General features: G+C 45.4%; 1 protein-coding gene across 4 annotated transcripts in view; it reads left to right on the plus strand.

Annotated features, from left to right (window-relative positions):
- Positions 1-24,929, plus strand: part of ARHGAP40 (Rho GTPase activating protein 40) — a 38,027-nt gene extending 13,098 nt beyond the window's left edge. For 2 of the 4 annotated variants that reach the window (XM_056507663.1, XM_056507661.1), the window contains exons 2-15: positions 8,191-8,393; positions 13,726-13,940; positions 14,886-14,961; positions 15,734-15,885; positions 16,492-16,657; positions 16,984-17,075; positions 17,194-17,271; positions 17,511-17,670; positions 19,026-19,108; positions 19,842-20,048; positions 20,281-20,421; positions 21,271-21,431; positions 22,217-22,272; positions 22,636-24,929. In XM_056507663.1, the coding sequence (XP_056363638.1) occupies positions 8,213-8,393; positions 13,726-13,940; positions 14,886-14,961; positions 15,734-15,885; positions 16,492-16,657; positions 16,984-17,075; positions 17,194-17,271; positions 17,511-17,670; positions 19,026-19,108; positions 19,842-20,048; positions 20,281-20,421; positions 21,271-21,431; positions 22,217-22,272; positions 22,636-22,742 (1,875 nt within the window). In that variant the 5' untranslated portion in view covers positions 8,191-8,212 and the 3' untranslated portion in view covers positions 22,743-24,929. The remainder of the gene's footprint in view (positions 1-8,190; positions 8,394-13,725; positions 13,941-14,885; positions 14,962-15,733; positions 15,886-16,491; positions 16,658-16,983; positions 17,076-17,193; positions 17,272-17,510; positions 17,671-19,025; positions 19,109-19,841; positions 20,049-20,280; positions 20,422-21,270; positions 21,432-22,216; positions 22,273-22,635) is intronic. The other 2 variants (XM_056507664.1, XM_056507662.1) reach the window with 1 other exon arrangement.
- Positions 24,930-26,182: the final 1,253 nt, after the last annotated feature.

The following is a 26,182-nucleotide window of genomic DNA, read 5'->3' on the forward strand; positions in this document are numbered from 1 at the left end:
ATTATATGAGTTAAGAATTCATCTAAGCTGTATTTGCATCCGTTTAGAAGTTTGCATTGAGTTTTAGAATGTTTTCTTGCTGTAGTGTTCAGAATGTGTTGATTTTGGGTGAATGTGCTGGCAGTGATTTTACTTCCAATCACAGATCACATTTTGTGTCTGTCTGAGTTCTCATTTTTTCCAGTCCAATTTGATGAGATAATGCATTCAAAGAAAGACAGAAAATCTTTAGAAGACCCCAGGCAAAATTTGAGTTGTGAAAAAAAATTGATAACAATCATAGGGGGACTGACACAGGAATGATATGGTAAATTACTTTAAAATTACCCACGTGTAAGAGAATGAGATTGAAACCTTCAGTATTGCAGGCTTTCTTTGATAAAAATCAAAATATTTGTTCACAACTTAAGGCTTTTGCCAAACGAGTTAGTTGAGTTCCAGTGTCTGTGCTGGTGCCAGAACACCTCTGTGGTCAGCTCTGAAGAGGTGCTACAGCAGAAACCTCAAACTTGCTCACCAGCTTTGCCCAAAACATTGAACTCCAGCCAAGTGACACTTCCCACTGCTCACTCAGGACTCACCACAGGTGTGAGTGTCTGTGTGTGTGTGTAACTAAGCCTCTTTCCCAGGATTGACCTAAAACCTACCTGTACAATGGGGCAGGGATATGCCAGCCTGCTCTTCTAATAAACACTAATCAGTGTTTATTTTTGATCAGCAACTCTGACATGCTTGCTGAGTTCCCAGTAAGATTCCTACTGGCTTGCATGGGGCTGGTGGTGCTGTCATGGCTGCAAAGCAACACTGAGCAAAAGCCACACTGCTGAGCTAGCTCTGCCTCCCTCCTGCCCTTCCTCTTGGTGTTGTAAAGCTCCTGGGACCTGGGCTGGCTGGTGACACTCCACTTACAGTATTGGATATAAATCCCAGCCAAGGGTTTTTCATGGCAGGGTAACAGCCAAGCACCTTGTGTTATGTGTAATAACTGCCCTGAGAAATCCACACGAGGAGTTTGTGACTCCTCCCTGTCTTCCTGCATCCCTGAAGCTCTCATGAGTGCAGCATAGCTGGATTCCAGCACACCTCTCCTCCCCTGCTTCCCTTGTGCTGGCCAGCACATCACTCTTGTGACCTCTCCAGCATCTCTGGGCTGTTCTCATGCAGCTGAGCAACTACTTGCAGTTACTCACTCTGTGCTTTAATGCAGGTACAGATGGCAGAATGGGCCATAAGAAGAAATTAGGATGAGTTCTATTATCCAGATTTACTCCAAGTCCAACATTTAAGAAGCTGTAGGAAAAGTGTTTAGTGTGTGTGAACCCGCTTCAGTAAAAGGCCTTTGTGTTAATGAGTGATCACACAAGAAATAAGTTTACAACCTTTTTACAGTAAATTCAGACCTGCTGGCAGCCTTTCCTCTGGAAGCCAAGTGGTCCCTCAGCCCTTGGTCTCTCAGCTGAGTGTCTGAGGTGTGCACAGGCTGAGCACCTCCCCTGAAGTCCCAGCAGCTGCAATGAAGTGAAGGTGTCTCAGCTGTGTAACAGCAGCGTGTTTGGGGATGTGTTCAGTGGCTGTGAGGTATTGACTCATTGCCAGATTCCCTGGCAGTGTGTGCTCGGGGCTGTGACAGCAGAGCCACCAAAGGGCAGTGATTCCCTGCCTGCTGCTTTCCTCCTGGCACTCCTGTGCACAGACTCAGCCCAGGGCAGCTTCTGGATGGAGGAGAGGAGACAAGATGTGGGAGCTACTGGGCTGTGGGGTTTGTAACCCCATGGCAACTGGGCTGTGGGGTTTGTAACCCCATGGCAGCTGGGCTGTGGGGTTTGTAACCCCATGGCAACTGGGTTGAGGGGTTTGGAATCCTGCTTTTAGGTGAAATTGGAATGGCAGACCAGATCCTTGGGGCAACTGGATGGGCAAAGCTGCTGATGTGTTTAAATGGACATGGATTCAGTGGAGATGGAAATAGGGTTAGGAATGCCACCTTTCAGTTAAAGATTGTTATCTAATCATCCCTTAGATCAGCTTTATCAATTCACAATCACATTAAAGATCCCAGTACTACTCAAGGTTTGTTTTGGCCAGGTACCCCTTTCTCCCAGCAGGATTTCCCTTTGGATGAAAGCCCTTTCCTGTTTGGCTTACTCTGCTAGTGCAGGGAAAGTGAACAACAGGCTCCACAGTGACCTTACAGTCAAACACAAAACCATGCACAGAGAGGGTGGTTTGTGTCTTCTGAGGCCAGAACAAACCCTGGTGGGATGGGACAGGCACCCAGCTAATAGTCTAAGCTAAACATGGCTTTGAATATTTTTAATTTGGCTGTATCTGCATGGGGTTATCAATCCTGTTTCTGTTCTGCTCTGAGTTTCGGTCAGAGATGCCTCTAGGCAGGTCTGTAATTAAAGGCAAATTTCCCTATTACTTAGCTTGTTTATTTAGCCCCTTACTAGATGGAGTAGAGATAAATCTATTCCAGATGAAGGCCTGGGACAAGGAAATAGAGATGGAGTTTCTTTGCCCTTAAATAATTTGACAGAGACACTTATTGTCAGGAAGGTTACCACCTGTGCTTTAGTTGAGATCCAAAGCTGTGGTGGAGATGACAGAATCATAGAATGGTTTGGGTTGGAAGGGACCTTAAAGATCATAAAGTTCCAAATTGATTCATGGGAAGGGATGCTCCAATTCCCATCCAGCCTGGGATGGGACATCCACAGCTTCTCTGGGTACCCTGTGCCAGTGCTCCACCACCCCCTGGAGTTTGTCCAGATATACAGAGGCCTCAGGGTTCACCTCTGTCACTCCACAGCTCTGGACAAGGGATTGCTGTTTGCTTTGTCTGCTGTCACTGAGAATGCCAGGACAGGAGGTGAGGTTGTGCCTTCTCACAGCTGGACTGGGGAAAGCTGCATCTGGTGGGAATCACTGCACACACACAGCAGGATCTGGCACGTCCTCTTTCTTTATCACTTGCAGAACAGGCTTCTTCAAAACAACCTGAGATGACGCTGCTCCCTGAGCTGCTTGCATAATGGGAGATCTTGATGAGCTGATTGCTGTGTTACTGAAAACAAGCTGAAATCTTATTAGCAAATTGTGGCAGTGACATCTTTGCTATTCTCACTGGTGCTGTAGAGACAGACCTTCAACTGTGCCATCCCACACGTGCAAAGTCCTTGATAAAATTCCTTAATAGGGACACAAGTGGGGGTTGGCAGCAGTGCTAGATAAAATAGCCTGAGCTAAAGGCACTGTGACTTCTCACAGGGGATACTCTCAGTGAAACTATGAAATATGTGAGCAAAGCTCTGGTCAGAGATATGCAGATGCATCTCAGCAGTGGCAGACTATTGCTAAAATTGCTTTAATTCTGGCTCTTTAGCTGCTTTGGTTGAGTTAAGCCAGGGAAAGGAAAGCATGGTCAGAGTCTGTTGGGTAAGTTACTGTTCACTGCCACTGCAGTAATTTGATAATTAGCCACTCTTTGCTTTTATGGCCTGGTCTGAGGAATCTGAACCAGCCATGTGCTTTCCATTTTCTCCTAAGAATAAGCCTTAGTAGTTCTATTCTGCATAGGAGAAGAGAGGAATTGGTAATGGTGTTCATGTTCAAAATTTGGGGTATTTTGAGGGTAACTAACCAGGCATTAAAGATTTTCAGTAGGGCTTTCTTCTGGTTCAGAGCTTTGGTGGAAAAGACGTGGAATTTTTCTTCATGAGGCATCTCCTGCATAACTTTGCTCTCTGTGTGGTAGGAATAGATTTTTGTGTAGTTCTGTGTCTGAATGAAATAGTGATCATGTGTATTTCAGGTAAGGCTTTGATTATGAGTAGATTGTCTTCTTCCAGACAGGAACCTGTTTTTATATTTGCATTGATAATTTGGATAGACTGAGGTTTAAACCTCCAATAAGCAAAATAGCTACAGCTATATCTATGTTAAAAAAAAAAAAAAAAAAAAGTATGTATTTGAGTTCCTGCTTCAGGATTTTCTCAGTTTTTCAAATAGTTTTGAAAATAGTTCAGTTTTTCAAAGTCTGTTATTCCTAGATGCCTTCATCCCACTACATGATTTTAAACAAGAAAACCTAGTATGTTATGAGCTGTGATGTGCTCATATTTAGGTGACTTTTTTTTCTCTTCAGAATTAGCTACACATTCATCATTTAGGTTTAAACTGCTTGCTTAGGGTAAGAACCTGGAAGCAATGTGTGGAGAGCCTGTGGGACTTTTTGTTTGTTTCTTTCCATTTTTTGCTTTTGTACTCATAATTTGGTTTTGATCTTAAAGTAAATCAAATGCAGGTAAGATGTGTGTGGTGTGGCATTAATGTAGTTTTTTTTCTCTTTCAAAATACTTCAACCAGCTGATAGACTAATGTCTTTTTTTTCTTTCTTGCAAGATGCTTGTGTTCCATGCTTGTGGTCTGGGCGGTTGTGAATGATGCTGTGACTTGGTGTGCTGCTCCAAACTTGCTCTTGAGGCTCATTCAGACTTTGTCTGTTCCTTTGTTCCATGTGTGCTTTTGTGCTTGCTCCAGATCTTTGGAAACGTCTTTAAAGCACTGCCTTGTCTGCCTGAATTCTTCTGTTCTTGTTGCCTTTTTCTCATCTTAGTTTTCTGGAAGCAGCCTTAAAGGAATTCCTTTTTCTTGGCTTGCACTTGTTGCCTCCTGTTCTGTTTGAAATGCTTGAGAAGGAACCTTTTTATTTATTCATCTGCTAGAGAGGTATTTCAATGAGGGAGGGATGTTGAGCAAGCAGAAAAGAAGCCCAAGCAGCTCCAGCTCCTTTGAGAAACTCTCTCATGGGAGTGATTCAAGCCCGGAGTGAACATAGCAACAGTGTTTATTGTATTTTGGTATTCGAGAGGGTGAAGAATTACATGAGTGTTTGCAACATATTTGCAGTGTGTTAACAGTATCTAGGAACAGATCAAACCTGCTCTGAGACTGCGTTGTGCAGCCCGGGATCAGTGAGACCCCAGCACTGAGCCAGCATGCAGGGCTCCCAGGGATCCAGGTGAGCTCTGAAAGGTCTGTGCCATCCTCATTTCTCATAGCTGTGTTATTAATGCTCTGGAGTCAGGTTTAGAACTCTGTAAGGTCTGTGCCGTCCTCATTTCTCATAGCTGTGTTATTAATGCTCTGGAGTCAGGCTTAGACTGAAGGTGAATCTCAAACCTCATTAAAACTGGCTGTGCTCTTAAACAAGAGGAGAAGCCTGGGTTAAGATGCTCAGTCTTTCCACAGCAACCCTGCCTATATGTCCTTAACAAGATCTTTCTGCCTGCCTCCTTCTTGTTAGGTTAATTTTTAAAGCTTCATAATCTGATGCTTTTTGTTACTCTGACAGTGCAGTGCAGTGAACTCGATTATTCCACCTACTCTTTGCCCAGTTGCACTGAGCCATTAATGTTTTAAGCCAACAATCTCTGCTTTCAATCTCAGCTGTTGCTGTGCCTGCACGTCACAGGTTGCCCTCCAGTTGACTCGGGTATGCAATGAGGAAGAACAATCTTTTAGGTGCACTGAATCTAAAATTAGCCTTCCACCTGGGCAGCTGGATCTGCAAGGCACTCAAGAATAAAAAGGAACTTAGACCAGGAAACACAACCTTTTCTAAATGTGAAGGCCTGGTTTTTATGTTGTCCTGTGAGACAGGAGCAACAGCTCTGGTTTAACACCAGTGGAGCTGGGCTTTGGTCCTGCTGCCCCTCTGTAGAGCTGCTGTGTGATATTAGCATCCTGCAACTCTGTGAAACCAACTTTAGTGCAGCAGTAAATGGGCCAGATGAGGGAAAAAAGTTAGGATGGCTTTTGTTTGACACACAAGCAGTTCAGCTGTGGCTTTCCTAGAGTAGGTTTATAGTGTGACTGGTGAGTTTTTGGTGCAAGCAGTCTAAGAACATCTGTGTTGCCAGCTGTGGAAGGAAGCAAAGTAACTGTGGATTGGTGTAGAAGCACAGTCAGGGTGGGATGGGGTGCAGCAGGTCCCTGCTGTCTGCAAAACTCTGTCCTTGCACCAGAACTCTGTGATATGGACTGAAGGCAGACCAAAAACAGCTGCTGGCAAGGGCATAGCCTGAAACCTGGGCTGAGAGGACATTGTGACCCTTAGGTGTGCTCCAGGAATGTGCCCTAGTGCCTCACATAAACAGTGCTCCACTTGGAGTAACATCTTCTGGGCTGAAACTGGCATTCAGAGCCTGGGTCAGGCATGCAGAAGATCCAAGTCAAGAGCCACCCTTTGGAAAGAGCTGAAGATTTTATTTATGTTGGCTTAAAATAGTGTTGTTTTTCCCAGGCAGGCATGGGGAAGGAATTGTCAGAGCCATGTGTGACACAGGCTTGTCACAGAGCACATCTGCTGGGTGCAAGCTGCTGGTCAAGTCTGGGGCAGGTTCTGCTGGAGTTGCAAACCTAAATTCTGTTTTGCTGTTGATACCTGGAGGTTTCTGGGGTGAGAAGGATTCTTATGAGAGGATTATCAGCAAATGTGAGAAAATGGAGAGAAGTACCAAAGATGAAGAGTTAAGGTGAAGGATGCAATCTAACTTTTTAACTCTTAATGGGGAAAGATGGAAATAAAATTTGAAAAGATGAAAAAAAAAAATTGAGTAGCTGCAGTGGAACTGAGAGAGTTGGACATGAACTGTGCAGGTAAAAAAAAAAATAAAAAAAATTCTTAGATAAGAGTTCCACAGGTTATAATTGGTATCCTGAGTGTTATTTGGATACCCAGAAATAGGAAAGTGAGGATGGGGCTAAACAAGCAGATCACTTCTGTCCTTGCCTGGCAGAATAGCTCAATTCAGTCTTTTGTCTTCCTGTAAAACAAACAAACAAACAAACCCCTTTAGTTCTTGTTCTAAACACTGTGGCAGTCTGCAGATGTTCCTGAAGTGATGACTATTGCTGTGGTTCTGACCTCCAGGAGAGAGGGGCTGCTTGTGTGTGTTGCAGTAAGGTGTGAGCATGATGTGTGTGCACATGTGCAAATATACAAGTGCAGGATGGCCTGCAACATTTGTCTCTTTGTTACATCTTCCAATTTAGCCCTTTATGACTTAAAATGCTTCTCACAACCGAAGCAAGTTAGTGCCAGAACTGCTAATAATGACTTTCTGGAATGAAAGGGGCTAAAACTTTCCAGATATTTTGCCATCTATAACTTTTGGCTCCTAGAGCTAGGAGGCTAAATAGCATTTTGTGGGTGTTTTGTTGTCATGGTTTTTAAGGTGTAAGACTTAGACTTGATTATTTTTTTTTTTTTTACTGAAACTAGAAAGGAATTTTAGCATGTGCTTGGTGGTGGTGGCTGTTCGTGAGTGTTTCTCAAACCACCCACAGTTAGAGTAGTGCTCCATCTCTTTAATTTTTGTATTCATCAGTGGAATCATTGAGGTGTTCTCATAAGTATGTTCCACTTATCCCATTTTTAAGTCTTTGAAAAATATGTATAGCAGGGCTTAAATGGCTTGGAACTCTTTGAAGACAATTACAGCTCATTTTAGGAGAGGCACTGTTTTATGAAGTGATGAGAAGCTCACAGCACAGGGGCTGAAAGCTGAACGAGGCCAGTCTGGGACTTCAGCTGTGCATGAATGAATCAGCAGGGTGGTAAGAAAATTCCACGTGCTTGGGTTTCCCAGGACACCTCGTGTTGTTTCACAGCTGAAAAATCTGGTCTGGGCAGGAAGAGGGGCTCTCAGCCCTGAGAGTTGTTTGTTGCATGAGCTGAAGTGCAGGGGATGGAGCTGTGCATGGGGAGCACAAACTGCTGGGCTGGGGCTGCTGTGGTGGAGCTGCCAGGCTCCTGTCTGTGCCAGGTCCTGGAGCACACATGAACTGAGCTTGGAGCATCCTGGGCTGAGACTGCACAGCAAACTTGCAGGGAAGGCTTGGAATGGGCATGGGGATGGGAGGTGGTGTGTTGGAGCTCACTGCAGGGGCAGCACTGAAAAGACTCTGCTGATCCTGTGTCCTCTCACGTGCTTGGACAGCAGTTTTCCCCATTCTCCAGGGGATTGAGTCCCAGCTTGTCTGTATTGCTAAACACTGAGTGGAGGAAGCCCAGCCCTTACCTCTGCTTGGCTTTGCTGCAGTCATTAATCAGCAAGGCTGGACACCAATGCTGTGTGTAATACGTGGAGCCTAATCTCTCTCTCCTTATCTCTCCTCTCTCAGCAGCAGACGTTGCCCTTGGAAAATGAACCAGCTTCCTCCAAAGACTCCTGTGGCATCCCCAGCGTCAGAGAGCACGAATTCCAGGCTAGAGGCTTTGGACAACTTGTCAATGGACAGTTTTTGGCTGGAAGTAGAGAACATTAAACAGAGCACTGAAGCAGAGCAGGAGGAATGCAGCCTTGCAGATGTCAAAACACAGGAGGGTAGGCTGCCAAAAATGTTGGGAGTGAGGAGAGGAATGTGAACATCTGAAACAGAAGATTTACTTAAGCACCTGAACGATTCAGAAGCATGTTGGAGTATGGTTAGATTATCAGTCAATCAGGGATAGAGATATTATTTTAATTGGGTGGTGGATAATGCCCTGCAGAAGGGGAGGGTTGCCTGGCCTGGTTTTGGCTGCTGAAGCAAAGCTGACTCTAAAGGCCAGGAGCAGGCTCAAGGCTCCAGGCTTTTCCAGCAGCCCCACCAAGGGTGGGGGCTCTCAGGGCCAGTTCAGGTGGTGTGTGGTAAACATTCTGTGAGAGCTGGGGCTGCTTTGGAAGCCTTGTTTGTGTGCATGGTTCTGAGATTCATCATAGTGCCTTTTATGGGAGCTGCTTCTGTGGAAGGCAGACTGTTCCCTGTTTGAGAAACCACAATAAACATCCAGAAAGCCTTGAGTCCCTCCACACAAGGTTCTTCCTGCATATCCTTTTTTTCTTTCTTTGGGAGAAATGTGTATGGGGTGTTTCTAATGCATTTTCTGTAGCACTGATGTTATCCAGTGCTTTGGAATAATTGGAACTTGGGCCAGTTATTCCAAAACTTTTGGAATGTGTTTTTCTTCTATAGAATCATAGAATCACAGAATGGTTTGGGGTGGAAGGGACCCTAAAGCCCATCTGGTTCCACCCCCTGCCATGGGCAGGGACACCTTCCACTGTCCCAGGCTGCTCCAAGCCCTGTCCAGCCTGGCCTGGGACACTGCCAGGGATCCAGGGGCAGCCACAGCTGCACCCATTACTCCTTTCCTGTCACTGCAGTTCCTGATGAGCAGTCCCTTTAGAATGGGAAGTACAGCACCCTGGGTTTGTGGTGATAAACACCCAGTGATCCCACAGGTGGGGGTCACACCTTTCCTGGGTCCACTTTGAAGAAATGGAGGTATTTTCCTTTACACCTTCTTGAACACAACTTTGCAGCTGCTGTTCTGCCAATACTGGGAACAATCTGTGTTCTGGGGAAATGTGTGTGTGACAGTCCCAGGTGCTGCTGTGCCTGGGAAGGGCCAATGGGGGCACAGAGAGACTCTAGAGAGCAGGGTGGAAATATCACATCATTGTCCCTGTCTGCCTTTGGCAGGACATGGTAAACATGAAGGTCTGCTTTAGAATGTCCCTTTAGAAAGGACACAAGTTGATTTTTAAAACTGGAAGAGATGCAAAGTGATTCAGAAAATGAGTGCACCAGGAAGGAGACTGGAAAAGAGACCATCCCATGAGATGAAAGAATGTCTGGGATATCCTAAAGACTGATATGCTGGAGGCAATTTGATTACTGTGTATAAGCAGGGATAGGAGGAAAAGTGTCTTTTAATGCAGTAGATTAATCTAGCAGGAGGTGAGTGCTTAATTTGCCATTGAAACCAGACAGGCTTGAAATGATGCTCTGAGTAGCAAAGCCTTCCCTACAGCCTGGGGAAGGAGGTGGGGCAGGCTCAGGCTCTTGATGCCTTCTCTGGAGGAGCTTAGGCAAATAAACATTGTGCTGGGAGTGGGGATGGTGTGCAGGGTTTGGTTTTCACATCTCTGCAGCTCCTGCTCAGGGCATGGGGGCTCCTCAGAGTCAGAGGCACTGTCACTTTTTGCACAAATCTGGGGAATGGAGAATTGGGCAGCCCTGTCTGGAGACAGCATGGCTGGTGATAACCAGGGCACAGGACAGTCTGTGTGGAGATAAGGCTCTGCAAACATGCTGATCCAGCTGGGAACACTGGGCTCCTGTGCCAGCCCTGGCTGTGGGGGTGTCCTGGGGAGCTGCTGGTGGCACTGGCAGGGCAGCATAGCTGCAGGTCTGGGGCAGCTGAAAGGTGCTGAGGGCACTTGTGGCCTTGCTAACACTTGGTGGGAGCAGGGAGTGGCTTTTTGCTGAAATGCAGTGCTGTGCTGTCCTTGCTGTCACTGTTTGCACAGCACAGCCAGCTGAGGACACAGGCACTCAGCCACTAAAATACCTTTTTAGTAATCTTACAGCATGTAACCATGGCTGAGAACTGTCTGCAGAGGGTGATTCTTCACCTTCAAAAATTAGATAGGAAGTTGTGCTTAATATTTAGTCTGAAAATGTAGGATGCTGGAGCTGTCCTTTAAATATTTGGGAAGTGAATACTTTATTATGAATGCTATTTTTAAGTGTTTGAAGTAAATTTGTGGAACTGGGGTTCTTTAGTTTTGCAAAATCATTCCTAACTGTGCTCTCCTGAAATGCTGCTTGCCTGGAACCCACAAGGCAAATCTTATCAGCTCTCCAGGCTTAAACCTGCAGCTCATCTGTGGATCTCTGTTCTGACCTGTTCCTCTCCAATTTTTCCCTTTTCCCCAGAAATAACCCGTTTTACTGGTTTCCTTTTGTGCTACTGGCAAACATAACTGGGCCAAAATAGTAAATAAGGAATGTCAACCTGGTGCTTTGGCATCAGATGGGGCAGCAGGCTCACACGGATGTCCGATGGAGGGGCTGCTTGTGGAATTGTGTATAAGACCAGTTTCCTGTTATGACTGGAATTGGCTATTTTCAAAATTTGCAAGCAATACACTTCACTTCCTCTAGCTCCCAAAGGCAAAATAAACCAGAGGCTTTTTGTGTGTTGTTTTGTTGCTGTGAGCCACAGATGTAGGATGAGGAGCAGTGAGTGGGACCATGACTGACTGTGCCCAGGGGATGCTGTTACCTGTTAACTTCTGTTCCCACACCTGGGAAAAGACCAAAACTTTGGGCCTTGTAGGAAAACCAGACAATTTGCTGGAAGATTCACTTAGGGAAACACTTGACTTCAAGTTCAGCTCTATTTATTGTGTTGTGATGATGAAAAGTTCTGTTTCATTATAATGCCTAAAATCAAAGACCATGCTCTGAAGACTGAGCTTTAATTGTGTCACAACATGTGTTTGCAAGCTTCATGAGCATGATGTTTCACCAGAAAAATTAAATTATTTGATCTCTCAAGGAGAGCTGCATGGCTGCTTTTTTTTTTTTTTTTGCAGCAATAGTAAAACTTTGCCTGAGCAGCTGTGACAACAGAGGAGGTAGAAGTTTGCATAGGACAGGAAGAGTGGGAATGAGCTGCTCTGTGCCAATCAGTTCAGGTGTGATTTTTCTTTTTCCCAGTATAACCTTTGGTAGAGTTGTACTGGAGCTGCCTGCAGTGAATGAATGTGGTAGATAGAATTTAAAAGATAAAGACTTTGTGGTGTTTGCTATGTTAAAGTTGAAGTCACCTGTCAAATCGTTTCTTTCATATTTGAATTTTAAGTAGCTGCCTTGCTCAGGGCGCTTTCTCACTTGCACTTCCTTATGAGTGTATCCCATAAGAAAAAAAAAAAAAGTCTTCTGTGTTTGAAGTGCAACTTTATATGTATTGAAGAATGAAGTGGGATTGAGCTTGTTTGAGTAATGCTGCTGTATTGTCTCCAGGCTTCTCACACTTCCTTTTGGAATTGGAATGGGCTTTAGTTTTAGTGATATTTTGAATAGGCCCAGGCATAAAATGAATGCACAGAGTAAAAATAATGTTTTTGCTTTAGTTCAAAAATTAAGGAGTAGGGATAATGCACACAAATAATTCAGCAAGTATATTAAGTAAAATGTATTTGAGGATCTGGATATTTAAAGAAAAAAAAATGTTGCTAGCTAGGCATGCATATAGATTAAAAAAAAAATTAAAGAAGCAACCAAGTCATTTGGAAAAGTATAAAAGCCAAATATGCAGTGTTGTGTGCTGGGGCTTCTCACAGACCTTTTGTCCATCCTCAAAGCTGTTGAAAGATCAGGTGGGATCCAGGGAAGCCCTGCAATTCCTTCTGGGCTGGCTGTGTGCTGCTGCCAGAGCTCCCCTTTGCACGGGCAGTCCATGGAAAGGCAGATTCATCCAGTGCACCTGACTTCACTCCCATCCTGTCACAATCCTTGCCTAAATACCACCCAGAATCACCCTTGTGCCCTCTTCTGCTCAGCTTCTCTGGGAGCATCTCTACTTCCACAGTCCTTTCTTCTCCTTTTTCCTCACCTGGAATGAGAAATAAGGACAATGGGAGCAGCTGCCCAAGGAGCTTTGTGTCCTCTGGTGTCACCCCAGACCCAGCTGGGCACGCAGGATTAAGGCTGAGATTTTGAAAGCTGCCATGGCTTCAGAACAAAGCTGTGGCTCCCTCCCAGTGATGTCCCACTGCCACCCCAGCCAGGGAATGCCCAGGCTCCTGCTGTGTGCCTCTAGAGCACTGCAAGCAGCCAGGCTGCTGCTCCCTGCTCACTGTGCCTTCTCACTCCCCAATGGCAGAGGGAGAAGCTGAGGCTGAGTGCCTGCAGGACACAGGGCTGTCTGAGCTGCTGGACCCAGGCTGGGAGCAGGAGCAGCTGCTGCTGTCCACACTGACCAGGACACAGGGCTGTCTGAGCTGCTGGACCCAGGCTGGGAGCAGAGCAGTGGTGCTGCTGTCCATGCTGACCAGGACACAGGGCTGTCTGAGCTGCTGGACCCAGAATGGGAGCAGAGCAGTGGTGCTGCTGTCCATGCTGACCAGGACACAGGGCTGTCTGAGCTGCTGGACCCAGGCTGGGAGCAGAGCAGTGGTGCTGCTGTCCATGCTGACCAGGACACAGGGCTGTCTGAGCTGCTGGTCCTGGGCTGGGAGCAGAGCAGTGGTGCTGCTGTCCACACTGACCAGGACACAGGGCTGTCTGAGCTGCTGGACCCAGGCTGGGAGCAGAGCAGTGGTGCTGCTGTCCACACTGACCAGGACACAGGGCTGTCTGAGCTGCTGGACCCAGAATGGGAGCAGAGCAGTGGTGCTGCTGTCCATGCTGACCAGGACACAGGGCTGTCTGAGCTGCTGGGGGATCCAGGCTGGGAGCAGAGCAGTGGTGCTGCTGTCCATGCTGACCAGGACACGGGGCAGCACCAGCTGAACACCTACAGCCACAGCTCCTTGGGCAGCTGCTCACACAGCTCTCATTGCTCATTCCAGGTGAGGAGAAAGGAGGAGAAAGAGCTGTGGAGGTAGAGATACTCCCAGGAGTACAGGCTCCCAGAGCAGAAGAGGGCACAGGTGTGACTCTGGGTGGTATTTAGGCAAGGATTGTGACAGGATGGGGGAGTGAAATCAGGTGCACTCGATGAATTAATTGCCTTTCCACGGCCTGCCCGTGCAGAGGGGAGCTCTGGCAGCAGCACACAGCCAGCCCAGCCGGAGTGCCCCGGCTCCTGCTGCGTGCTCTGCGGCACTGCGAGCAGCCAGACCCTGCTCCCGCTCACTCGCTCCCTCTCTCCGCCCGCAGAGGGAGAAGCCGAGGCCGAGTGGCTGCAGGACGCGGGGCTGTCCGAGCTGCTGGAGCCGGGCTCGGAGCAGGAGCAGCTGCTGCTGCTGTCCACGCTGACCAGGACGCAGGCGGCGGCCGTGCAGCGCCGGCTGGACACCTACAGCCGCTCCCGCAGGAGGAACAAGCCGCCCGTGCGCGACGTGCGCGACATCTTCGCGGCGGGCAGCGCGCAGGTGAGCGCCCCCGGGGCTCCGGGGGGCTCCGCGACCCCTGGCCGTGCCTAGAGAGCCTGTCTGAGCAGAGGGTGGGCAGGGTGAGAGGAGTAAAGCAGGGCTTGTTAAATTCCTTCAAAGGATTCACCTTGGGCAGTGCAAGAGCCTGGTTGAGGCTACACCCAAGAGGGACACCTGGCCACGAGTTTTCACACTTTTGGTCCATTTCCATCTTGGGGTTAATTGTCCAGTTCCAGCTCCAGGTCCTGCAGTCCCATCCTCCCAGATTACTCCCCTCAATTCTCTGTTGTTTGCACTTTTTGGGTTGAAGCTGCAGTGGTGTCCTTGGTTCCCAGACTGGAAAAGGATTGTTTTGTCTGACAGCTGTGAGGAGAACTTGCTAACACTTTATATGAAGTTCAGAGTTACACACTAATGCAGTACAGAATCTGGAAAATATGAAAGCTAAAACTTAAGGCATCAGTATCAAGGAGCTGACTTTCTGGGTCTGGGCCTCCTGTTACCTCTTAATCTCTTGAACTGAAGGGAGGCTGAGACTGGAGAAATCCTGGCTGCAGTGTTGAGGAGTTACTAGAAAACCTGCAGATCCATAGCCTTCCCAGACTGGAATGCTTCTATGCAGTGCTGACAGCACAGCAGCCTCATGGAGCACTGGCATCATTTGGAGCCCCCTTGTGTTTTCCTTGTTCCAGTGACATGCCAAATCACTATTAAACAAAACAAGAGAACTTTCCAAATTCAGGGCTGATAAGCTGATCTTGTAGGAGTGGAAATCCTGGACAAAGACTAACACTGCATTTTTGAGAGGTGGGGGGTTGGTTGCTCTATTTAGATTTTTTTTTCTTTTTTCTTGAGAAAGAATTCATAACCACTGTCTTTTCAGCTGTTTTCCTGTGGTTCTGCTCTTTTGGTTGTGGCTAAAATGACTTCTTTCTTTTTTTTCAGGACACAGCAGCAGAGAAAGAGGAGTCCAACCCAGATCCACTGTGGCACAACCTACGGACTTCAAACACCCAGAGAAGTAAGGAGGAGGTTTTTAAATGCAGAGCAGGATCAGAAGCAGGGCTGGAGCTGGAAGGAAAGCCATACACATATTGAAGTATATACACAGGTTCTGAAACATTGACCTGGTTTGTGTTGGGGTGTGAGTTCCTTCACATGATGATTCACACCTGTGGATTAATAAACTTTTCCAGGCTCCAGTGTTGTTGGAATTGTCACTCAAGAGGATCATTGGAAGTTCTTGATAAGGCAACTGGAAGATGGAAATCAAATCAGTCTAGTAAAGATAACACAGTGAAACCAAGTAAATGCCATGAGCAGCTGTGTAAAGAGATGTTAACCATGGGTGTGTGCTTTAATTTAAGGCTGTGGTCTGTCTTACCAGTGACCTGGTAATTTTAGCCATAATGTTATGACTTCACACTCATCATAGAATCATTAAACTTGGAAAAGCTCTCTAAAATCACAAGTCCAACCACTAACTCAGCACAGTGTGGTCACCACTAAACCATGTCCCCAGGTGCCACATCTGCACAACTTTTGAACACTTCCAGGGATGGTGACTCCACCACTTCCCTTGGCAGCCTGTTCCAATGTTCCAATGCTTTTCAGGGAAGACTCTTACCCTGCTGGTCACTCTGTGCTATGAGGACATTCTTTTCATGTGTTACTGCAAGATTTTTAAAAACAATTGCACCAAACCTATCTCAAACTGAACATTTTTAGCACATTTGCTTTCTAAGCCTCACCCTCCTGGCTTGCAGAAATTCAAGACAGTTTCTCCTCTGCAGCAGAAACTCAGGATTATTCCTGCACAGTTCGAAACCCTGGCAAAGAGGAGATGTTCAACATGGATGTTGCCTACTCAGAGCAAGCAGCTGTCCTGCTCAAGGGATCCTTCCTGTCTGAATCCAGGAAGATAAAGGATGGAAATGCTCTAACTGTAAGCACTGGAGGAATTTTTCTTGTTAAAATTTATTAGTCTTGGATTGTCAAGGTGGTAAAAGATATGGAATTAATTTCATACCTATGGGTAGTGTTGCAATGGGTCTATGTTTGGTGGTATTTTTTGGTGTGTTGTTATCTTTACAATCTTGGGCAAGGATAGCCATTTTGTAGTGGAGGCTCAAAAGAAATAAAACCTTTATCAGAAACTCCCTATTTTGACACACATCCTCCATGTTGTTTCCTCTGAAAAGAGGAGAGTAACTAATTGCACTTTATTACTCATATTTCTGAAGTTTTCTGCTCTCTGCAAATGAACTGGGCTGCTTCCAAAGTTCAAGTAGTTAGGGTGGGTATCAGGTTGCCTTTAACTTAGAAAAACTGGCATCTCCTATCTGATTGAAGAGCAATATTGAAAAGGGAAAATATTTATTCAGCTGGTGGTTGAGTAGGAGTAGTTTTGGGCATGTGTCTGGTCTTGAACACAGCAGGAAGAACAGATGGCTGGTTATGACACAAAATAATAAAACTACAGCAAAAGTTGTTCAGTAGTGGGATTAACAGTGATAACTTGAGCAGAACATTTTGTGTGTGTTTCCCTCAGAGATTTAAGATCCTGAAGGGTAGACTAGGAGTGACCAGGATTGGAGATCTGTCAGCTCAGGACATGAAGAAGATCCCCACACTGGCCCTCATTGAACTTACAGCTCTCTGTGATATCCTGGGCTTTGAGCTGAAGAGAAACAAAGCAGCAAAACTGAAAACAACAGGTTAGTTTTACTCTTTTGGGGCCTTTTTATGCTCATCTTCTCATCTCACACTCATCAGTTATATTTCAAATGTTAGAACAGAGGGTCTTTGATAAGAAACCTTGTGACAGGTGTGTTTTCCTTGGACTTCTCCTGGAGATCAGTGGATCATGACATCTAAACCTACTACCACATTTATGTCTGGCTGCAATTGTCCTGTTTAACTATTCCTCTCTTTCTCTAGTATTTGTGTTTACAAAAGTGCCATCTTAGTCTGCAGTGGGGGATACATCCCTTACACCTCTGTTAAAGGTCATACAGAATTGGAAATGTTGTTTCTGTTGTAGAGAAAAGACTCTTTGGAGTTCCACTCAACACCCTGCTGGAAAATGACCAAAAGCTGCTGCCCAACACCAAGGTCCCTCTGCTACTGCAGGCAGTGAGTTCTCTCCTAGTTTCATTCACACCTCTGTTCCTCAGAGTCAGGAGTCTGGCATAAGGACAGGCTGACTCCTCATCTTCTGTGCCTAAGAGCTTTCTGTTTCCCCCTTTAACAGCTGCTGTCCTGCCTGGAGAAGAGAGGACTTGAAACAGAGGGCATCCTGAGAGTTTCTGGGTCCCAGACCAGAATTAAGGTATGAGCCCTTTATTATTGTTTGGAAGTGCCAGGGGTGATCAGGAAGCATTTGCTGAAGCATTTGAATGAACTGAATTATCTCATCCCCTTCCCACTACAACCAGAAACATTGCTGGGAAATACTGGTGTGTGCTGAGGCTCTCTGCACCATTTTCACTTGATGTTTCACCCTCTCAGTTCTAAGCTATAAAATTTCCCTTACATTTACTTATGTGATAAATTCCATCTTTTTCCCAGAGCCTGGAACAGAAGCTGGAGAGGGATTTCTACAGTGGCCTGTTCTGCTGGGATGAGGTTCACCAGAACGACGTGTCCGGGCTGCTGAAGAGATTCATCCGAGAGCTGCCAGCCCCCCTGCTGACTGCAGAGTACCTGCCTGCCTTTGCTGCTGTCCAGAGTGAGTGCCTGCTCTGCCTGCCTGCCACCATTCTGCTGTCTGCATGTCCTGGTTTGAAGGACAATAAAGGCAAAACCTTCTCTTTGAAATGGAGAATGTAAACCCCCTTCCTCCAAATTATTATAATTAAGGGACTATCAGGCAAAGATATGGAAATAGGAATAACAGCTCTTTACTAGGAAAATTAAAATAGAAATGCAGTATTACACAGAACAATCCCAAACCCTGCCAGAGTCAGAATCCAAGCTGACACCCGTCAGTCAGTCAGGGTGTTGGCACAGTCCCATTCAATGGTGGCTGCATCCTCCTGCAGGGGCAGATGTGGTTCAGCTGGAGCAGTGCTCCTGGAGAAGGTGCAGTTTCCTCTGAAGCTCCAGGGATGATGTGCAAAGGTCTGGCTTTCCTCTGGAATCCAGTGGAAAGAAGGTTCCTTGGTGTCCCAAATGTCAGTTTTTATCTGGGTAGGAAAGGCTTGGCTCCTCCCCTGGCTGGAGCATCTCCCAGTGGGATGATGGAATTTTATCAGTCGTGCCCTGGGACTCACTGGGCCAGCAGCAGATGATATCTTCCTGGAGGGAGGATGGGCTGTGGGAAAGATAAAGATGATTGCCCAGCTGGTTTAAAGATGGCCCATTAGCAGATAATATGTGCCAGGAGATCAGGGTCACTGCCCCACCCGGTTATAAAGATGGGGACAGAATTCACATTTCTGGCCACATCCTGGATTGCAACCCAAGACAGTGCAAAGCTCCACTGGCCCTGGGCTCTCCTGTCAGGTTTGTTGGGAGCCTGTGGATGAGGGCTGGAGTCACTGGTGCTTGGTTGAATGTGCCTTTCCATAGTGGCACTGTCCTGGGCTCTTCGATTGTGTGTCACTTGAGCCTGCAAGGTTCCTGCAATAAATTAGGACAAGTTGATCAATAATGACACACAGACTGAGCTGTGGAAACTGGCCAGGGCACACAGTCTGCAGGTAGTGTGCTGTTCTGCAAGCACAGCAGAACAGGTTTGGTGCCTCAGTCAGTAGTTTGGATGTGTTAAGCTGACTGTTTGAGTGCACAGCTTCTTTGTTCAAAAATGGGGAATTATGGGTTCTTTTGCTGCTCTTCAAGGGCATCAGGGTTGCTGGTTGATTGTGTACTCCAAAGGAAATTAATCAGTTCTAAAACGTGGGTAGTTCCCTTCTTAAGGACAGTATGAGTTGGATGAGTTTGATTTATTTCTGTGAACAAGGTCTCAAACTCTAGATGACCAACCATTCAATAAGTAATTGTCTCATTCCTTGGAGGACTCCTGTGTTCAAAAAGGAGGGTCAGAAACCTGAATCCTCTGTCCTGTTGTTACTCTCCTTCTAGATATTCCAGACCTGAAGCAAAGATTGCAAGCTCTAAACCTCCTGATCCTGATTCTGCCAGAGTCCAACAGAAACACTCTGAAGGTAACTGCTTGCTTTTGATTTAGCTGGTAAAACCCAGAATCACAGAATTGTTCAGATTGGAAAACCCCTTCTTAAAGTCATTGAATCCAACCATTCCTCTAGCACTTCCTAAGCCCTATCCCCAAGTGCCACAGCTACATAGCTTTCAAATAGACACCACCTCTCCTTTCTGTGCTCTATAAGAGCTGTGGTGGCTGTTGTTGCCCTTTTTTTCCCCTCCTGAGTAGTTCAGCTCCCAGGTATTAAAGGTAAGGCTGACTTAGCACCCTGCACTCTTCATTGAGAGCACTGGAATGTATAATTCAGTTAAAGATGATCTGTCACAGCTCTGGTGGAGGTGTGAGGTGAAAGTGATAATCCAAAAGGGTTTATTGTTCTACATCTGGGAGTGGCTTTGAGGGGACACTGAAGGAAAGGGGGGATTCATCTTTGGATTCAGAAACTTACAGCTAGACTTTGTAAATTATCACCTGCCAAGGAGGAAAAACTCATCTGTTTCCCACACAGACTGTTTTTCCTGATTCACAAATGCTGGATAAACCTCTCTTGGTGTGATTATTTGTTGCTACCCTAAGATTAGAAATTGATCCCTCTACTTCCTGACTGGAGAAATGTGATTTGTTGATCTAGATCAAGAAAAAGTGCTAATTAATGATGTCTCCAGCAACTGCCATGGTAGTTTTATTGAGCATCACTTGTAATGGAGGGCTTACGTCTCTTTCCCTTTTCTCAGGCCCTTCTTGAGTTTCTCAGCAAGGTGGTTGCCAGGGAAAACAACAACAAAATGAACCTCTGGAACGTTTCCACAGTCATGGCCCCAAACCTCTTCATGCACAAGGGGATGCCAAACAAGATCCCAGAGGGGAAGGAGAAGCAGCTGGCGGAGGGGGCGGCCGACGTGGTGAGGATGATGATCCACTACCAGGATCTGCTCTGGACAGTGAGTGTCACAGGAACTGTGTGGTGTGCTGCAGAATTGGGATAGGGAAATTTCAGAGGAATTTAACAGCTGTAAGCAAAACCTCTGGTTGAATTCTCTGAAATCTCTGGCTACCTGTCCTCAAGGTACACAGATATTTTTGTCCAGTTAAGGAGCTAAAGTGATGATCAAGTTCCTAAATGACATCCTTATCTCTGCTTGATTTAACTCCTGTTTTCACCCTTCTGCCCAGGTCTCCTCTTTTCTGGTAGCTCAAGTGAGGAAGCTGAATGAGAGCAACAGCAAAAGGTACCAGTTCTGTGACAAGAGAATTAAAAACCTGTTGCGGAAGATTCACGCAGATAAAGACAAGGTGGAAAAGAACCAGGGAGAGGTGAGTTGGGAAAAAACCCAGACCCCTTTGTGGCAGTGTCAAATGTTTTCCTGAGAACTCAGAAAGATGAAAGAGGTGATACCTTTGAAAAGAGCAAGAGAGACAAAAATAAGCAGAATAATGAGGAACAGTTTCCCAGATGCTTGTAGCCAGGTTGTGCAAAAATTGATCTCAACAGCAAGAGCAGTAAATACATTTCAGGCTACAAAACACTTTATTAAATCAGGGAAGAGATCAGGAGCAGAAATTTTGTTTTTCCCCATGTGAAGAGCAAGATTCTTATGTCTCTGAGTGTACCATGTATTGGCACAGATATGTCTGCTGTGATAAGGCAGATGTATTCTCATTTTTTAAATCATAAATTCAGAATATTGCCTAATTTTCTTTTTGCTCCATAATGCCTGTTAAGATGGCACATCACTTGGTGCTTCTTTTCTTTGGAAAGGATCTTTGTGGAATTCAGTAGCCTGCAACCCAGATCTCTAAATTCCTTCCTGAGTAATTTAAATTAATTTCAGAGGAGTCATTCACGCTTGTGCAGCACAGTTAGTCTTCTGACAAATCCTGTTTTCATCCGAGCTTGTGTCAGTGCTGTGTTTGAACAGCAGAGAGCAGCAGCACATGCTGATGGAGAGCACAGGGCTCCTCTCATCACCAGAGCATGATGCTCACCTTGGTGCCTCCACAAGCTTTCAACCTGTGCTGTGTGTGTAAGGAACAAGCCTAAATTCTCTGAACAGTCTGGATGGGTTTAATGCTTCACACTGTCCAATCGATTTTGAAAATTAATGTTTTGATTGATGAATCTTTCTTTAAGCACATTTTTTCTTTTTTGCCTGCCTTGTTCAGCCTTCCAAGATTGTGAAAGTGCACGCATCACTCCTCCTGAAGGACTCTCTGGAGGTGCACCTGAACAATGCCACCAGGGTTGCTGATGTCTTGAGGCAGTTTCAGAAGAACCTGTGCCAGAATGGCTGGAATATTGTGAACACTGTCAACCTCCTCAAGTGGTAAATGGCTTTTCCTCTGCTTAAAAGAGAAAAAAAAATCCTAAGTGCTCTAGCTGCTGTTTTCTGTCTTGAGGTGGAAGCACAGTGAGCCATGAGGAGGGATTGTTCTCTGCTCCTCTGTTCTGAGCTTAGGAAATGGTGCTGGATGGGGAAGGCAAATTTCAGCTCACTGAGTGATCCACCCAGTGCTCAGGCTGTCAGGAGGTCAGTGCTCCCCTCTGTGCTGCTGGATACCAAGTGAACTCAGAATCCTTCTGAAGGGAAGGGAAAAGGCAGGAACATTGACCCTGACATGCAAACCCCCTCCAGCTCTCCTGCAGAAAAGCATCAGCTCTATCATTTGCCTGGAGTAGTAATTCCAGTGTGCTTGTGTTAATGTAGGGAATTCCTAAAATAAACTGCAATTCCCTCCTGTGGTGAATTGCTGAACTAACCCAAAGAAGGAACAGAAGAGTTCCTGCCCCCTCTGGCACAGCTCCTGCAGGCTGTTTGTGCAGGAAACCTGGCAGTGCCTCTCCTGCTCCCAGGAGGGGTCCAGACAAGCAGGGTCAGGAGAAGCAGACTGGATAAGGGTCAGCTGCTGTCTCACCAACTGCTTGCCCTGTTTCCTTCTTTTCCAGTTTTGGGTGTCCTGCCCTGTGCAGGAGGATCAGCAAGGTCTCTGTACCATGGTCTCTTTGATCATTGCTGGCCTCTGGACCACAAACAGCTCTTTTAGAAGGAATATTACTAAACTACCTAACATGTCTTTGCAGAGATTTTTCAGTGTATTTTTCTCTCTGCAGTAACAACTCCATGGACTGCACAAACTTGCTCCTGTATGAAGTGGGAGGCAATATTGGTGAGTACAAATGGTAGCTGAAAATAAAGACTCTCATATCCAGTTTTTATGCTTAGGTTCTTTTAGGAGAATCTTTTAGGTTCTTTCAGTTAATAAACTTCTCTGGGCAACTGTGCCATTGCCTCACCCCGCCAAGACTGAAGAATTTCTTCCTAATATCTAATGTACATCTGCCCTCTTTTCTCTCAAAGGCATTTCCTCACATTTGTGGAAATGCTTCTGAAAGGTTGTAATATTGAAATGAATGTGAACAAATCCTAGTTTATAGGTGGGAGCAAAATTAAACAAAAAACAAATCTAACAGCTAAAAGACTAAGGATATTTAAAAATGTGATTTTTTTTCTGAATGTCTTGTTTTAACAGGTGAGCATTGCCTGGACCCAGACACTTACCTCTTGGACTTGTACCACATCAATCCCCATGCTGAATGGATAATTAAGCAAAACCCATCTTATCCTCGGATGTTCTGAGGAAAACATGAGAAAACAAAGCACTTGGTTGCAGTTCTTTGAAGGTGGAAGCAGAGACTTTCCTGTTGTAGTGTCAGAGCAGACACTGCTTGTTTCTTGGAAGGAAAAACACCTTTATTAACTGTTTGAATGGCAGCTGGCAGTGAGAGCACAGTAGCCTCTGTGCTAACAGGGATGCTGGAAACAAGCAGCAATTATTATTATCATTGTGTAGCACAGTTTGCAGGGAGAATGACTGTTCCTAAACAAAATATCCCCCAAAACAAACCCTGAAGGCAAAGCTGCCATAGCAGTGCAGCAAAGATGGAGCAGAAGAAGAAAATCAAGATAATCTTGAACATGGTGGAAGGCATTTGTGTATTCTGGATTTGTTCTTCCTTTTGGAGCAGAGGCAGCCAAATGCTGGAGTGGCACTAAGGACATCCCTTTGGTAAGGACCATGGCTGCCTGTGGCATGTCACCAGAAGAGTTTATGACCCTGGCTTTATTATTAAGCTCCAGTTATGTTATTTGAAGAATGAAAAAGGATGTTTCCAAAAAGGCCAGACGGCCAAATTGCCACCAGTGAGGGTAAAACACTCATGTATTTTGATGGGCAACCTATATATCAACAGGCAACACAGGAAAAATCCTGGAGTTAATGTGAGGCTGGTAATCTGACCTGCCCACGAGAGCTGAACTTCTTTGTGAGAGATTCTGTGGGATGTGTTTGTTCAAAAGCCAACAAACCTCCCCTGAGATGTGAGGTGGCTGAACTGAGCTGCACATTTCTGTCACACTCATCATCCTCATCCTCACCCAGCCTTGGCCACAAGAGGACTGTTCTGTGAGGAGGAGTGCAGAATGTTGCTTTCCTTCATGGTGAAGCTGAAATACCTCCAATGTGCAGTGGAAGGGATTTCTGGAAGTGTGGATGTCTTCCTCTAAATACTGTTTTTAAACATGGTTGGATATTTATTCATGTGGCAGAAGCAGGGCTGCCCTGCAAGTGTATACTCAAAGTATTTCATTTGCCAAATCCCAGCTGCACTTGTGACAATCTCCAGTATTATTTCTTTTGTTAGATGAGTTTGTTTCCATTGCAGTCTGAACTTTCCTTCTGCTCCTTTTTTTTCCCCAGGATGAAGTGTAGTTTTCCTTATTAATTTTCTCAAACTGCTAGATTTTGTTGTAAAGGTGCTTCACTCTGTGATTATTCTCTCTGTGTGGTTAAATCCTCTTGGTAATTAAGATCCTTGAGGAACAGGTGAGCCACATACTCTTTCCAGCTTTTTGTGAATTCTGTGTGAGTGGTGCAGATATCTAAAAATTATTCATATATTAGAGAGTCTGTCTGTTCTTTTGGTTGAGATGGTGCAGATACATTGACTGGTTGGATCACCTTCATAGATGTCTTCTTAAAAACCTGTAATAGAACTTCCCAACCCTGACCCAGGTATCAACAATTCTTGAGGTGCCTCTTTTATAGGGCTCAAATTGTGCCTGAAGGAGCCTGATTCTTTTCCTTGAGAATGGCTGATTTATACCTGTAGAAAGATCAAGCTGCTTTAAACTGGGGCTTTAAAAACCAAAGGTACCTATTCAGCATCCCTTCTGGAATTCTTTGTGGCAGTGATGGAGTCAAGATGGAAAAGAGCAAATGCCAGAGCTGTGATACCCTGAGAAACACCCAACTCAAAGGTATCACTGTGAGCTCAAAGATCCTGAATTGCACTCTGCAAATCACACAATGCTGCATTTTTTTCCACCCCTCATATGCTGGTTTATTAAATATTGTGTCCATATATATTGAGGGGTCAAGACTGCATCACTGCTGCTGTGAACTAGAAATGAGTGGGGTTTTTTGAACACCAAACAATGTGAATCAATGCTGTGAAAAACAAGGTTAATGGGAGATTCTCATGAGAAAAATATCAGGTTTAAATATGAAAGGAAATGTAAAACAAAACAGCTCTTTTCAGATGATGGATATGCTTTTAAATTTTTTCCTAACTTTGTAACAAAAAAGTAAATGTAAATTTTTCAGTCAGTGGTGTGCAACTCACTCCTAATGGGTGAGTTTTATCCTGGGGGTATTAAAAGCCAATCCTGGGGATGGTTTTTAATACCTTTTATTTTTTATGAATTTTTAATTCCGTATTTAAATTCCATTTATTTAGTGAAACAATAAAAATGCAGTAAAACCTCTTGGCTCCATTTTCCTTAGTGCTTGAAAGAAGTGAAATGGCACCACATCTGTGGATGCAGCAGGATGTGCCTCGTGCCTGAGGAGGGCTGTACCTGGGCTCTGAGTTTTGTGTTACAGCTTCAAAAACTCCTCTTTGGCTGATCCTGAGGAATTGCTGCAGGAGGATGATCCAGGAGGAGGAGCAGGAGGGTATAAAAACCCAGAGAAAAGTGGATGGGAGCTGAAGGTGAGCACCAGCTATTAGTGACTTCTGAAGGAAGAGGAGCAGCTGTTCAGGATTTAAGCTTGAGGAAAAGTGTCCACATCCCATGAGAAATCCCCTTCCCACCCCTCAGTCCTGCTCAGCTGAGCAGGGCCAAGAATAGCAGGAATCCAGCTAGATCTTTGGTTAAATCACAATTAATAGTGTTCAATAATGAAATGTGGCATAAATCCACAGTGAGCTGTTTTAAAACAGGGCAGCAGCCTGCCCAGCAGTGCTGGTGGAAAAGCAGGGCTTGCTCTCCTACCCAGACACAAAAAGGAAAAGGGAAGAGGATCCAGGCAGCTTCAAAAAGCTTCCAGAGCAATTATCTGAGGAAAACACCAGTTTATCAAACTCATTCCACTCATTCATCCTCAGTAGTATCAAAGTGCTAATCTCTCCCATCCCCGAGGGCTTTTGTGATTGATCATTACACAGCTCTCCCCTGCTCACAACAGAAGCCCAGGATTTATTCTGAATGCAACTGTATGTTGTGTTGAGATAAGGGACAGAGCATAAAAGAACCTTGCTAATGCTGGTTAAATGGAGTTGTGGAAGAAGTGGAACTGAAATATCAAAATAATAATTTTTAAAAAGTAGTTTGCCCTAGGAAAAAGTATTTGCAAAAATATAGTCTTCACAGGAGCAAGTGAAACTTCAGCTCTTAGGGGGAAATGCCACAAGTAAATGCATTTCCTGGAGCAAAGTAAATGGCAGCAACTATTGTTGTAAATAAAAAACAACTGTATTTGTTTAAATCTATTACTTTATCCCCATGCACTCCCCAGTACTGAAAACAAGACAAATGGCATCTGTGGTTTTACATGCTGAGAGGATGGAACCTTAAAGTTCTCTCCAAATCCTGTTTGCACATGAGTACTGGAAATAGAGGCTGAAGTTCAATGTTTTAAGTCACTGGAAAAGAAAATGCACAGCTGCACTGACTGAGCTGGGAAAAGGCCTGGGCAGCCTCTAGTCCCTCCAGTCCCAGGTCTGTGTGGGGTTTTG

Source organism: Oenanthe melanoleuca, chromosome 20, assembly GCF_029582105.1.
Source record: "Oenanthe melanoleuca isolate GR-GAL-2019-014 chromosome 20, OMel1.0, whole genome shotgun sequence".
NCBI lineage: Eukaryota > Metazoa > Chordata > Aves > Passeriformes > Muscicapidae > Oenanthe > Oenanthe melanoleuca.